This window comes from Salmo trutta, chromosome 23 (genome assembly GCF_901001165.1).
Source record: "Salmo trutta chromosome 23, fSalTru1.1, whole genome shotgun sequence".
Taxonomy (NCBI): Eukaryota; Metazoa; Chordata; class Actinopteri; order Salmoniformes; family Salmonidae; genus Salmo; species Salmo trutta.
Window position 1 is genome coordinate 8,137,420 of NC_042979.1, and position 15,808 is coordinate 8,153,227.

At 40.8% G+C, this 15,808-nt stretch overlaps 1 protein-coding gene and 1 long non-coding RNA gene across 2 annotated transcripts; one reads left to right on the forward strand and one right to left on the reverse strand.

Annotated features, from left to right (window-relative positions):
• Window positions 1-6,609: 6,609 nt before the first annotated feature.
• On the reverse strand, window positions 6,610-15,753 carry slc25a46 (solute carrier family 25 member 46). The gene is made up of 8 exons (XM_029708707.1): window positions 15,299-15,753; window positions 10,695-10,737; window positions 10,448-10,505; window positions 10,149-10,226; window positions 9,890-9,990; window positions 9,243-9,299; window positions 8,925-8,982; window positions 6,610-8,000 (listed from the first exon to the last, which is right to left on the reverse strand). Exons 1-8 carry the CDS (start codon window positions 15,546-15,548, stop codon window positions 7,425-7,427), a joined length of 1,221 nt encoding a protein of 406 aa, XP_029564567.1. The 5' UTR covers window positions 15,549-15,753; the 3' UTR covers window positions 6,610-7,424.
• LOC115159217 (uncharacterized) lies at window positions 11,913-13,156 on the forward strand. The gene is made up of 2 exons (XR_003868870.1): window positions 11,913-12,314; window positions 12,501-13,156. It is a non-coding gene; the product is annotated as an uncharacterized LOC115159217 (long non-coding RNA).
• Window positions 15,754-15,808: the final 55 nt, after the last annotated feature.

The window sequence follows — 15,808 nt, forward strand, 5'->3', positions numbered from 1 at the left end:
TTTTGTGTTGTAGCTAAATTAAAATACGGTATTACAGTGTTTATTATCAAACGTTTATTATTATTTTTAAAATACAGAAATAAGACATCATTAATAAATCCTGAAATAACCAAATAAAAAATACGTTGAAATTAAAAATGTAATATCTGAAAATAAGCAATCATATAGAACATACTTAGATTTCACCAAAGAAGGTTGCATAAATACTTTTACAGAAAATACTTGATAAACAATTACAGCGTTGATTAATATTTGATTATAAAACAATATCAAACAGATTTTCTGCTGCTGGTTTTAAATGTGGCTATGATAAAAATATATATCAATCAGGTTTGCAGTGGCGGTTGTAGACCATTTCAACTGGGGGGGCCACGCTGGGGCCAGTTGTACTGTCAGATGGGCCAGTTACATTAGACGTTATTGTTGTCATATCGTTTTCTTCACTGCATTGCAGGCATTAGCAGGCAAAAGACCATGTTCATAATCATCATCGCTGCCACTGTCTAATAACGGATGTAAAAAAAGAACGATTGCAAAAATGTATTATGTACATTTAGGGGGGCCATAAGGGGGTCCAAAATTGTTGTCACAGGGGCACTGCCCCCCCCCCCAGAATCGCTAGTGCAGGTTTGCAGATACAAAAATTTGCAAGCATTGCAAGAACTTGTATGGAACTCTTGCACCTTTACATGGCCGCCACTGAATGTCCTTCAGATGCCCACACTCTTCACACTGTGAAAATCAAACATACAATCAAAGACAATACTATTTGTACCTTTAATTTCAGAGAAACTCCATGTGATTACTGTCTGTCATAATAATGACAGACAAATATGGAAAATATGACAGATAAGAATGTTCAAAATACTCACCTTTGCAGAAGATGCCAAACTATTTTGTATCTCCCTCAATTCCTCCGTAACGTATTTTCCACTGGGCAGTGGGCAGTGAGACCATTTGAAAATGCAATTAGGCAGGATTGTCTGCAAAGTGAAATGAAATGTATAATATGATGGTTTTAGTCATTGAAAAAAAAAACAATTTAGTCTAAATCAAGTCAAACCGATAGGATATTAAGAGCTAACCTTGTTATAATGCTTCGGTCTCCAACTTCCACTGTAGGTTGTCCACATTGCCTGCAAATGAAACCACTTAGGTGTTTCAAACCTCAGGGAATCTCAGAATGTACAAACCTAATATCAACAAGATAATTAATACATTCAAAAAAACTAACTTTTAGAAATCTGACTTACATCCATGTTATATTTTGGTATGATAACATGTGTAGCCTCATCCTGCATTTTTTTGAGACATCCCTTATGCATTGCTGAAATGCTGTCAACAAGGTACACCGCAAAAGCCAGTGTGACATAACCTGCAAAAAATGAATTCAACACACAGACCAATACCACAATTACAACACGTCAAAAAGAAGCCAGGAAAGCTGTCAAAGTCAACATGTGTTAAATTGGATCAGTTACCAATCAATTGTAATATTCAGTCATTTACCAATCAGATGTGCCTTGCTCATCTTTGTGTTAATTTGAGAACTGCATATTTCAGTGATTGGGCATCTTTTATACTCTCAAATTCCCTTCATTTTACCCATAATGTCACTCCATAAACAAAAAATGATCACATGAACAAAATAAACTGTGACTCACAGTATGAATCATATAGGCATGTACTTTAAACTAATGGTCACTTCATCTAACATAGAAGAAATCTCAACCCACTCATCCCATTCCATAAAATCTCTGAACTCTTAGTTTGAATAACCACTACGTACTCAGATTGAAAAGGGTACACCTCTGATTGACATCAGACCAAAGAGTTATCATACAAATTGATAAAATCTAATAGATAATTTCACTTTTCTCAAAAATGGAGTTCCCACAACTGTGGCCATTACTGACATTTGAGGGTTTCCTACTATGAGCTTAGTCAGACCACTTTATCGTAATGAAGACATCGGTCTGTGTGTGAGGTTATATTCTGCACAAGGCAGACTAACACATGCAGCCTGAAGCATACCTTACACTTGACCACCATACAGTCCTCTCATCTAGCCTCCCCTGGAGAGAGAGCTGCTCTTATGGTCGCCTGATATCTACAATGAACAAAAATATAAACGCAACATGTAAAGTGTTGGTCCCATGTTTTATGAGCTGAAATAAAAGATACTAGACATTTCCCATATGTGGAAAAAGCTTATTTCTCGAAAATGTTGTGCAAAAGTTTTTTACATTCCTATTCGTGAGCATTTCTCCTTCGCCAAGATAATCTACCTGACAGGTGTGGCATATCAAGAAGCAGATTAAACAGCATGATCATTACACAGGTGCACCTTGTGCTGGGGACAATAAAAGGCCACTCTAAAATGTGCAGTTTTGTCACACAACACATTGCCAAAGATGTGTCAAGTTTTGAGGGAGTGTGCAATTGGCATGCTGACTGCTGGAATGTCCACCAGAGCTGTTGCCAGAGAACCGAATGTTAATTTCTCTACCGTAAGCCCCATCCAACGTAGTTTTAGACAATTGGGCAGTCCTTTCAACCCAGCCTCACAACCGTAGACCAGACCCCGTGTAACCAGGCCAGCCCCTCCACATCCGGCTTCTTCACCTGCGGGATTGTCTGAGACCAGCCACTCGGACAGCTGATGAAACTGTGGGTTTTCACCACCGAAGAATTTCTGCACAAACTGTCAGAAACGGTCTCAGTGAAGCTCATCTGCGTGCTCGTCGTACTCACCAGGGTCTTGACCTGACTGCAGTTCGTCAATGTAACGCACTTCAGTGGGCAAATGCTCACCTTTGATGGCGAGCGACACACTGGAGGAGTGTGCTCTTCATGGATAAATCCCGGTTTCAACTGTACCGGGAAGATGGCAGCCATATTGCTGTATGGTATCGTGTGGGTGAGCGGTTTGCTGATGTCAATTTGTGAACAGAGTTGACATCATAAGCTAGGGAAAACGAACACAATAGCATTTTATCGATGGCTATTTGAATGCACAGCGCAACCGCGAGGAGATCCTCCTGAGGCCCATTGTAGTGCCATTCATCCACCGCACTCACCTCATGTTTCAGCATGATAATGCATAGTCGCAAGGATCTGTACACAATTCCTGGAAGCTGAAAAATTTCCCAGTTCTTCCGTGGCCTGCATACTCACCAGACATGTCACCCATTGAGCACGTTTGGGATGCTCTGGATCTACGTGTACAACAGTGTATTCCAGTTCCTGCCAATATCCATCAACTTCACACACCCATTAAAGAGGAGTGGGACAACATTCCACAGGCCACAATCAGCAGCCTGATCAACTCTATGCGAAAGAGATGTGTAGCGCTGCAATTTATCAGCTGGCTCTTGCCGTGCAAGACTTTCGGTCTCATGGTAATTGACTAATAATTAACATAAACACATTTAGCATCTCCAATAAATCCAATTGAATAATATATCAATTTAATATATAACAATCCATTATCTATTTTAGATAGGTCTAAAGAAACTATATTTCAGATCAACAGAGTATGAGTTGGGCTACTGCTGTATGTTATCTGGCTACATTCATGTCATATAGGCTGTAGGCTTGTTCATTTAGCAGACAAGATATGCATATAAGTCCCTTGCCATTATATAATTTTATAGTAAGAAGAATATCATTTAATTTAGCTGAATAAAAAATAAAATATTTTTCCCATTCCTGAGTGAGTGTGTATATGAAGGCTATGTTGAGCATAAAAGTGATCATTTGAAACAGGTCCTATAGGTTCCGCTAGACTTAGATTTATTTGGCAACTTTAGTTGTGTTGATACAAACCTTAGAATGTCTTAGAAATCAATACATAAATAGCCCGCATGATGCGACTATAGGCTATTGATGACTTGAGAAAGTCACAAAAAAAGCTTGCCCTCTGTTCCTTGCCTCAGGCTGCACACACTGTTCTCTCATCAAGTGATCATATTATCACCCATCAGACTATTCTGAATGTAATATTGTCTTTACTAACACTGTGTTAAATTAGTTTCGATTTCGAATGGCCCATTATCACATAGCGAATGGAAGGCGCTTTCCCGCCTTCTGGGTAGGATACTCCTCTTACTTCACTCCAAGCGTCAATCAGAGTTTGAGGAGCATGCGGCCTCTTGCTGCGACAGGTGATACTGCGGTCATGACTCATGACTGCCAGTGTGGCGGTAACACGTCATCGCAATAGTCACACCTGAAACTGTTTTTCTGATCCACCCCTACCTTTATTTTTATTGTATCTGTGACCAACGGACGCACATCTGTATTCCCAGTCGTAAAATCCATAGATTAGGGCTTAATGAATTTATTTGAATTGACTGATTTCTTTATATGAACTGTAACTCAGTAAAAACCTTGAAAACGTTGCATGTGGTGTTTATATTTATATTCAGTGTAACTGCCCCAGGTAAATAAATCCCTTGGTACCTCGAGCAGAATTCCTCATACCTCCCTTATGATCAAATCAAATCAAATGTATTTATATAGCCCTTCTTACATCAGCTGATATCTCTAAGTGCTGTACAGAAACCCAACCTAAAACCCCAAACAGCAAGCAATGCAGGTGTAGAAGCACGGTGGCTAGGAAAAACTCCCTAGAAAGGCCAAAACCTAGGAAGAAACCTAGAGAGGAACCAGGCTATGAGGGGTGGCCAGTCCTCTTCTGGCTGTGCCGGGTGGAGATTATAACAGCACATGGCCTAGATGTTCAAATGTTCATAAATGACCAGCATTGTCAAATAATAATAATCATAGTAGTTGTCGAGGGTGCAACAAGTCAGTAACACAAGAGTAAGTGTCAGTTGGCTTTTTCATAGCCGATCTTTGAGAGTATCTCTACCGCTCCTGCTGTCTCTAGAGAGTTGAAAACAGCAGGTCTGGGACAGGTAGCATGTCCGGTGAATAGGTCAGGGTTCCAGCAGGTCTGGGACAACAGGTCTGGGACAGGTAGCACGTCCAGTGAACAGGTCAGGGTTCCATAGCTGCAGGCAGAACAGTTGGAACTGGAACAGCAGCACGGCCAGGTGAACTGGGGACAGCAAGGAGTCATCAAGCCAGGTAGTCCTGAGGCATGGTCCTAGGGCTCAGGTCCTCCGAGAGAGAGAAAGAAAGAGAAAGAGAGAATTAGAGAGAGCATATTTAAATTCACACAGGACACCGGAAAAGACAAGAGAAATACTCCAGATGTGACAGACTGACCCTAGCCCCCCGACACATAAACTACTGCAGAATAAATACTGGAGGCTGAGACAGGAGGGGTCAGGAGACACTGTGGCCCCATCCGATGAAACCCCCGGACAGGGCCAAACAGGTAGGATATAACCCCACCCACTTTGCCAAAGCACAGCCTCCATACCACTGGAGGGATATCTCCAACCACCAACATACCATCCCGGGACAAGGCCGAGTATAGCCCACAAAGATCTCCGCCACGGCACAGCCCAAGGGGGGGCGCCAACCCAGACAGGAAGACCACGTCAGTGACTCAACCCACTCAAGTGACGCACCCCTCCCAGGGACGGCATGGAAGAACACCAGTAAGCCAGTGACTCAGCACCCGTAATAGGGGTAGAGGCAGAGAATCCCAGTGGAAAGAGGGGAAACAGGCCAGGCAGAGACAGCAAGGTGATGATGGCTGATACAGTACTTTTTGCATACCTATGATACCCACTATAATTATTTGTTGATTTCCAAAAAGCTTTTAATTGGGAATATAATAGATCTACTTGTGTGTAGAGCTGGCTGGTATATGAGACTAGTGTGGGTGGATGGAACGTTGTATATAACAATAAAATGCCCTATACTGAGGTCCAGTACATGTAAATCAGAGACATATTTAAATATTCATTGAGTGTACAAAACCTTAGGAACACCTTCCCAATATTGAGTTGCACCCCCTTTTGCACTCAGAACAGCCTCACTTCATCGGGGCATGTACTCTACAAGGTGTCGAAAGCGTTCCACAGGGATGCTGGCCCATGTTGACTCAAATTCTTCCCACAGTTGTGTCATCGTGGCTGGATGTCCTTTGGGTGGTGGACCATTCTTGATACACACAGGAAACTGTTGAGTATGAAAAACCCAGCAGCGTTGCAGTTCTTGACACACTCAAACTGGTGTGCCTGGCACCAACTACCATACCCCGTTCAAAGGCACTTAAATTTGTGATCCTTTTAATTGAAGGTGATGCCAAAGAAAAATGTCCATCCTGGATGGACAATAAAGTCCTATTCTACTCTAGCTTGTGTCTTGCCCATTCACCCTCTGAATGGCACACATACACAATCTTTGTCTCAAGGCTGAAAATCATTCTTTAACCTATCTCTACACTAACTGAAATGGATTTAACAGGTGAAATTAATAAGGAATAATAGCTTTCACCTGGTCAGTCTATGTCATGGAAAGAGCAGGTGTCCCTAATGTTTTGAACAATTGGTGTACGTCTCTGAGGTAAACTATCTGAATGCTGGTTGGTTTCCTACTGCATTTGGAGTCAATGATGTAGCCACTTTATCGCTGTCAGTCCTTGGCATTGGAGAACTCATTGTTCAAATTACACAAACCCACACCGAATATAAGTCAGCCATTTATTTTCAGCAAGGTTCTCAAGCGATCTTATACATTTCCCTACTCTGAGCTCCGTGAAGTCCTTAAACACTTAGAGGCAGCTCAATAATTTAAAATCCCTGAACTCAATCATCCATCTGCATAAATTATACATTATCTGCTCATGTTCCTAGTCTCGTACTAAATATCTTTCAATTGTTCCTAAATTTACAATGTACTGTACTCTGTGGATGCCAAAATGGGAACAACTTGATACATACCTACACACACAAGATTATCACTCCGAAAGCAAAGAATAATTTAAAGACATTCTGTACATACATTTCTGGCACAATCCATCATCTGCTAGTGCTAACACAAACCCAAAACCAACAAATTGTCACATTCATACAAAAGCAGAAAAGCGCAGAGAAAGCATGTCAACATGATTTGCAGAGAAGACTACTGACTGATACTTCACATAAATGATGCCAGGATGAGTTTGTTTGACAGATAGAAGGAAATATACACTTAACTTCAATGACTATTGGGGATATTTGTTGATGCCATACGTTATAGAACATATTAAGTACTTTGTGACACAGTGGAAGTGGTGACAATTACGTGACGAACACCACTCTCAGCAAACACTTGAAATGTGCTTCTGGACAGAAAAAAACAAGTCATCTTTTGGCATTTTCCTTTTTTCCTCTTTTTTTTTTTTTAGGACAACATTCTCTGCAGTGAGCACAACCCTGACTCACGTGAGAAAAAAAACAGGTTTCAAAGGGGGGGAACCACCAGCCCAAAAAACATTTAGGAATATATTCCATTGTTTTGCTTTAAGCGTTTTGCAGCAAGGTGGAATAGATCACCTTGGTGATCTGCAGCACGGCGGCGTGTAGCGAGTACTGCACCACGATGGAGCCGAAGCCTTTGTAGAATCCCAGGGCTCCCTCCTCTCGCCGGATCACATTCACACAGTCCCTGATACCCTCATACTGCGTGTTGATGGGCAGGACCTCAAAGCCCAGGTCCGTGTTGTCGATGATGGTGCGCGTGCCCTGGATGTGGAGCCTGTGCATCACCGTCTCCAGCGGATAGAGGAGGACGTCGGCACACAGACTGGCCACGAAACTGGCCATGAGTTCAGGGAAGTAGGCGTCCAGCATGGTCTGGACCGTCTCTGAGCCGTCCACGGGCTGTTTTGCCGGGCTCCTCCGGCGCAGGAGGAAGAGCACTAGCTTCTGCACGGTGGAGCTCACCACATAGTGGAGGACCCCGTGGAGCACGGTGGGGAGCATGAGGCCCCACAGGGGCAGCAGGCGCTTGCTGTGGGGGATGCCCATGCCCATGACCCGGCCCACACCCTCCTTCACACATTCCAGGATGCCAGGGTTGTCCCGGATGATCTCACTCTGGGGACACACAACAAGGAACAAGGAACAGCATTGGTATGGTATTGCAGAATAGTTAAGAACGGCCTGAAATTATATTTGCTTGTGCGTTTGGGTTGGAATGACCAGATCTGCGAAGGAATCGTAAAATGTACTGATTCTTTGATAGTGACAAAGGTGGAGTTTCCCAAAAACAAAGATGATATTTATCTTTGGTAGGCAACGGACGAACGATGATCTTCACACAGTGGTAGGAAATTACCCAATTGTCATACCTTAATAGATACCTTAATAGAAAGTTACTCAAGTAAAAGTGAAAGTCACCCAGTAAAATACTACTTGAGTAAGTCTAAAAGTATTTGTTTTAAAATATACTTAAGTATCAAAAGTAAAAGTATAAATCATTTCAAATTCCTTATATTAAGCAAATCAGACGGCACCACTTTCTTGTTTTTAAAATGTACTGATATCCAGGGGCACACTCAGACATAATTTACAAACAATGCATTTGTGTTTAGGGAGTCCACCAGATCAGAGGCAGTAGGGATGACCAGGGATGTTCTCTTGACAAGTGCATGAATTAGACCATTTTCCTGTCCTGCTAAGCATTCAAAATGTAACGAGTACTTTTGGGTGTCAGGGAAAATGTATGGAGTAAAAAGTACATTATTTTCTTTAGTAAATGTAGTGAAGTAAAATTTGTCAAAAATATAAATAATAAAGTAAAGATACCACAAAAAAACTACATAAGTAGTACTTTAAAGTATTTTTATTTAAGTACTTTACACTACTGTCTTCACGCTCACAATTATCTTTGTTTTAGGGAAAATCAGTTAGAAAGTGGAGGGGAGTTATAGAAGCGATACCGATGGACAAGATAAGGGTGACCAAAATACAAACAGACCACAAACGGATCATCATTCATATAAGTATGGACTCACTGACCTGCACAGTTTCAATGAGACTAGCTGAGTAAAATGGCATGGCAACCACATAGGTCAAACTGTAAGAAAGAGAGATACACAATGACTGTTCAAAAGATCAAAGCGTTCTACTGAAATAAAGATATTATCAACGCCATCTGATACCAGCATTTACTAAGGGTAAAGTCCCTTCAATCACACTGCACCGTTTTGAGAAATATATCCATTGGCAATCAATAGTTACGCAACTGAATCCCCACTTTCACCAGACATACTTTGTCCCTACTTTTAACAGTATGAAAACCATCCATTATAAAACAAAGCAAATAAATGGTATTACCCTTTCAGAACCAAATGCCCAATAACTTGCTTGGGGTTCCATTTGTGGGAGAGTTCCCTGAGGAAACAAACATAGTCAGACCTGTATCCATGGTAACAATTCATATTTGTTTATTGCATATGTTCAAATAAGGAGATTCAACATGATTGTGATTTTTACGAATTTAAAAAGACTGGTTGAAACTAGTTTTTGTGTTGCTTGAACAGTTATTGAAGTATGTGCTATAGTTTTGTATTATGTCGTTCCCCCCCCCCCCATTCATTTAAAGTTCTTAGTGGTCTTTGATTTTGGTACTGGGATGTCTTGCTCATCTCACTGGAAACCTTGGAAGCTGATAGATATGGCCCCTTTGAGTAGAATCGGCCACTTCAGCATGTTCTGGTAGAGGCTACATTACAACGTGAATGCAAGTTTGACACTTAACGGCATCTAAAATGACTCGCAGTAGATGTTGTGCTCGATTTTTATCAACAGCATTAAAAACATTTTAAAAAATGTGTTCATTGAAGTCTTGTCAAAGCTAATCCATAAGGAATAGGATTGTGTGGGCGATCAGGCGATGACTAAGGGCAATATCTGTTCACACCCATTAGCTAGATTTCTTGCAACCTATTAGCTAGATTTCTTGTCTAAAATATAATCCATACCGTGGTAGTGGAGTACATTCACTAATGATGCCTTCTGTGCCCAATGTGACTCCTTGTACCACAAAGGTGCTGCCCATTCCTTTCCATAAGGCCTTAGGACCCTGCGAGCAGAGAATTCACAACAATATACCGGCATAGAAACAAAATGCCAGCCCCAAATTCACATTTTCAATATCTTTTGAACGTTTTTTTGTGATTCACAATTAGCCCTTACATACAGTGTATGTTGGGTTTTGGGTTCATGAAAAACATTTATTACCTGACTCTTGGTGACATTATACATCACACTGACAGCAGTCAATGGGGACAGATGGTAGCACCTGGCATGATAATTGACCTGGAAGCCACAAAAAAACAGAATTAGGAATAATGAACATTTAATATTACTACTTATTTCAACTTACTTCATTCATACTTACTTCAAGCGCACTGGAGCATTCTAATGGACAACTGTGATATACCCAGGAAGATTGATATATTGTATGGTAGAAAATTAGGAGTCTACAGACTACACCTAAGGTGGAACACATACAGTATCTAACCTGACCGTATGCTTACCTGGCACTGACGACGAAACACAATGCAAGGGTGAGCCAGGACATTTTCAGTAAAGAGACTGGAAGAAGAAGTCATGGTGAGAATAAATGAATATAGGGCGACTATTTTCCATTTCTCAAACACTTCTCCTGTATATAGAATGTTCAATGATGTAAATCTTATTTTTTCTTATGAATTCAAGTTGGATTATAGTCATCTCTTGACATTACTGGTGAACTACCACCGTATAGGCCTAACACTGAATTACCTTGCAAGCCCGATACCAAATCCAGCAAATCTGTTCAACTGCTCTGAAAGAGAAAGAACAAATACATGTGAATATCAAACAGCGACATTTAATCGCAAACCTTATTTATTGCTCTATTTTAATAAGTCATAGTCACTCAATAAGTAATAGTTTCTTATAACTATTTGGAGCATCACAGATTGAGTAGCGTAGCAGCAGACTATTTTAATTGTGTTTGTCGTTTACAAACCGGGTATCTGGCACATGTATTAGTCAGATGTGGGCAATTCCACAGTAAGGGAATTGCGCTGAGACTGAATTCTTTCACTTGAAATCAATGCCAAACAAAAAACATTAACACTGAACATTTTTCAAAAACACATTTACTGGAAGAACTGTGCAGGTGCAAAATTTGGTAACAGAATTACGGTAAAATCTCCCTCAGTTTTCTCAACACTCCGAATGAAGATTCAAAAGATGTCTGCAGAAAGAATGGGGTGTCAGCGATGACATATCTGATCTTAGAGAAGTTGTCATTGAAGAACATTCTCTGGGTTCTATTGGATAAATAACTATCCAACCATGTGCTGGCAGGTTATTATCCATTTATTTTAACCAATCATGTGTCATCTGGGTCAGTGCAGTACAAGTTGAGTGGCCTTCTCTCTATATATATATATATATATGCTGAAAGTCAGCAGTTAACTTGTTCCCTGAAAAATAGCATTGTATTTGGTCAAACACAATTCTCTCCATCAGTTTACTAAGAACAAGCAGCAAATTAATTGGGTGGCTGTTAGAGCCAGCAAAGGGTGCTTTACTATTTTTAGGTATTGGAATTACTTTAGCTTCCTTCCACGCCTGTGGACACACACTCCTTTAGGCTTGGTTAAGGATCTAGCAAATAATGGTGGCAATACAGTCTGCTACCATTCTCAATAGTTTCCCATCAAGGTTGAGAATACCTGGTGGCTTATCATTATTGATAAATACCCTTACAAAAAAAGATTGCCATTTATAAACTGCAGTAAAAGTGCAGTAACTGCAGTCGACTGTAGTATTTTGAACACAGTAATTGCAGAATAACTGCAGTTACATTGCAAAATTACTGAAGTAAAAAAAACAAGTGTTATTTTGGATGCAGTATTTGCAGCATACTGCAATTAGAGTGCACTTTAACGGCATTGTACTGCAGTTAAACTGCACTCTGACAGCAATCTTTTTCATAAGGGATAACAATAGTTTTTCCAACTCTCCCACACGAACTTCACCAAATTCTAAACAGGCTGTGTTGTTACATAGATGCTGTGTTCACGATGCATGATTAATACATAATTCAAGGTTTATTTGATGTAGTAAATAAATAAATGATTTATTGATGTATAGATAAGAATTTAAATGTGATGTAACATGTAAATTAACGTTAGGGCATTGTCTGTGTTTTTATGTTCCATCCCGGAACTAACGTTCTCTGTTGTGTTACTGCTACGGAATTTGTTAATTGACTGTGTGCAATCTAACTTAAGCAGATCTTAGTCTGAGTCATAATTGTTGATGGCAGAGGCTAAGAAAGACAGTAAAGGGACTTTCAAGGGACTTTAAGGATTCAAGAACCTCTTTTCAGGACAAGCAGCCAACGAGGTATTTTGTTCAACCTATAGAACTTTGTTTATAGTCGCGCCAAGCGCCATTTGTATTGTCGCGCCAAGCGCCATTTGTATTGTCGCGCCAAGCGCCATTTGTATTGTTGCGCCGAGCGCCATTTGTATTTCTTTGTTTCAGTACTGTATAATTTATCAACGTTACTGTGTTCATTCAAACATATAGTTCTCACGGCGTGACGTGGATGCATCGGAGAAAAAGACCTGCAATGCAATAAACGCCCGTTTCAAGGAAACAACCTGTGTCTGTTGTCGTGAAGAGAGCTACACAGGCAATCCTTCCCTTTCATTATTAGGTCTTTTATACAAAAATATAATGGTTCACTGTTGTTGTTTCCCTTGAATTTTTCCACTTTACTAGTGAAATGGTTAATTGAAATGATTGGCAATACCAGAAAGGTTTTGTTGTAAATGAACCATCAACTTCAATGAACGATGGAGATGAACTGGACTGTGCTGTTCAAACTTGTGAACATAGACGTTTTTACGGATCAGTCCAAATCTGAACCAGTCACGGACGACTATTTTTGGGTCAAATGAAGGCTGGTCTAGACGTCTGTGGACGTCGAAATCAAGGCTGGACAAGGCAGACTGACCAAATCTCAAGTACTTTTAAACGTCCATGGACGTCCGGTGTCGGTCGATGCTCAGTGGGTGAGGATGCTGGTTACAGTAAATAGAAAGAGAAGGGGCTCATGGATAGGTCTCATTAAGAGCATGGAGAAGTTACATTAATTGGAGAGAGAAAGCGATAGAGGAAGAGAGAGGGAGGGGTTGTCTAGACTTTTCACACTATTGCTTTGACACCAGACGGCAGAAAAAGAAAACAGTTATGAGCTGAACATAACAGAATGCCAGAGGAAGGGAGGACAGTAGTACTGAACATAACAGAATGCCAGAGGAAGGGAGGACAGTAGTACTGAACATAACAGAATGCCAGAGGAAGGGAGGACAGTAGTACTGAACATAACAGAATGCCAGAGGAAGGGAGGACAGTAGTACTGAACATAACAGAATGCCAGAGGAAGGGAGGACAGTAGTACTGAACATAACAGAATGCCAGAGGAAGGGAGGACAGTAGTACTGAACATAACAGAATGCCAGAGGAAGGGAGGACAGTAGTACTGAACATAACAGAATGCCAGAGGAAGGGAGGACAGTAGTACTGAACATAACATAATGCCAGAGGAAGGGAGGACAGTAGTACTGAACATAACAGAATGCCAGAGGAAGGGAGGACAGTAGTACTGAACATAACAGAATGCCAGAGGAAGGGAGGACAGTAGTACTGAACATAACAGAATGCCAGAGGAAGGGAGGACAGTAGTACTGAACATAACAGAATGCCAGAGGAAGGGAGGACAGTAGTACTGAACATAACAGAATGCCAGAGGAAGGGAGGACAGTAGTACTGAACATAACAGAATGCCAGAGGAAGGGAGGACAGTAGTACTGAACATAACAGAATGCCAGAGGAAGGGAGGACAGTAGTACTGAACATAACAGAATGCCAGTGGAAGGGAGGACAGTAGTACTGAACATAACAGAATGCCAGAGGAAGGGAGGACGGTAGTACTGAACATAACAGAATGCCAGTGGAAGGGAGGACAGTAGTACTGAACATAACAGAATGCCAGAGGAAGGGAGGACAGTAGTACTGAACATAACAGAATGCCAGAGGAAGGGAGGACAGTAGCAGCGAACCAACTGTGCTTTGTGACTACTAGGATTTCCCAATGTAGACAATTCAATAATTGAATTCTACAATTATTGTAGAAATTCCATTAACGATTTTTCTGAAATTCTGTTACCAAAATTGACATCAGTAACAACACTATAACTAATTGAAAGGTCTACCTTCACTTGTTACTTCTGTGAACTTTCATGAGAAATTAAAAACAATAATGTTGAAGTAAAAACCCCTGCCAACTAATATCAACACTTATATTTAGTTTAGGAAACATTGCCTTGTGCCTTGACATTCCGTTACCAAAAACCAACATATCTATAAGATGTTTTCTATGTATTTCTAATATATTTTAAGACTATTTCTGGTAGATGTTTTCTAAGACCCCTTTTCCATCTGTTTGACAAGAAATTAATGTCTTTGCTTATTCCTAACTCTATGGATGGAAAATTGATATGCCTTACTTTTCTCTAAAAAACATAGACACTTAGCTTTCATCTAACACCCAATTTGACATGTTCCTATGAACTTCATATTTTGGTGCTCATGGGACGTTTTACATGGAAATGACCATTGTTAAAGACACCCACGATATACTCCCTCCTGAGCTGTGTCAACAATATGCCATTAGCTGTCGCGTAGGCCTAATTGATGTCAATCAATGTTCACAAATCCACAACTAACCTAAAAAAGGTACAAATAACCAGAAAAGCGACTTCATAATATATGAAAGATAGGCATTTCGATTTCTCTTGCACTCTACAGATGTTCCAGTGGGCCATGTTGCCTACTTGAGAACTGCACCTTGGTCTACTCTAGCCTCCCTCTCTCTTGGTCTTGTCTGACAACATAAATGGCTGTCAGCCATCTTTCTCTGGACTTCGTTGGACACTAACGGCCCAATTGTACATGCAATAATAACAATGCCTCATCCATAAAACTCTTTTTTTATATATATATATATATATATAACGTTATAGGCCTAGTTTGTGCTCTGTACTTAAATGGTTTTTGTACTTCAATGTTACTGAATCCCTATATTGCACACATATCAGCTGTGTGACTGGTAAATTATTGTAAACAGATTTCAAGGCGAAGAAGCAAAACGTCTACTGACACTGACAACATATAAAAGCTAACGTTAGCTAGCCAGCTGAAATGTGTGAATGCTTTCACTTTCGGAACACTCATGACCCAGTGATGATACTGTGTCGTTGTCATTGCGGTTAATGAAAAGGGCCAGCATTACTGGAATGATCATGCTGTCGATCCCCTACCGGATGGAGGAGCCGTGGGCAGGGTATCTTGAGCACCAGGCGCTGCAGGGGCCGCCTCAAATGGGGGCGTACGGTCATCAAAATGCAAATTTCGGCTACCTGGAATATCTGGCGGTGTTGTTACCCAATTCTGTAGGTCAACACTAGAGGAATTATTAAACGACCTTCCACTGTAGCCCCCACTGAAAGCAGGATCCTCCCTACCCCTGTAACCTAAGCCATCGAAATTGTCCGGACGCCGAGAAGTCATGCTGCCTGAGAGCTAAATAGGAGTGACAGCTCCCTGGTATCACGATTGGTCAAATTTGTCTAACTATATTGCTCTCAAAATCTACGAGGAACACATTAAATATAAAACTCAACCACTGTATAACATCAATTTCGCCCGCTAGCAAGCTAGCCACTCTAAATGACGTCGTTAGATAGCTAGCTATGTACCTAGCAAAACAACGCGAATGAACTGTCAACTGATCAACCGGAAGTTTTTTCGTTCTTTTCCGCGTCCAAATT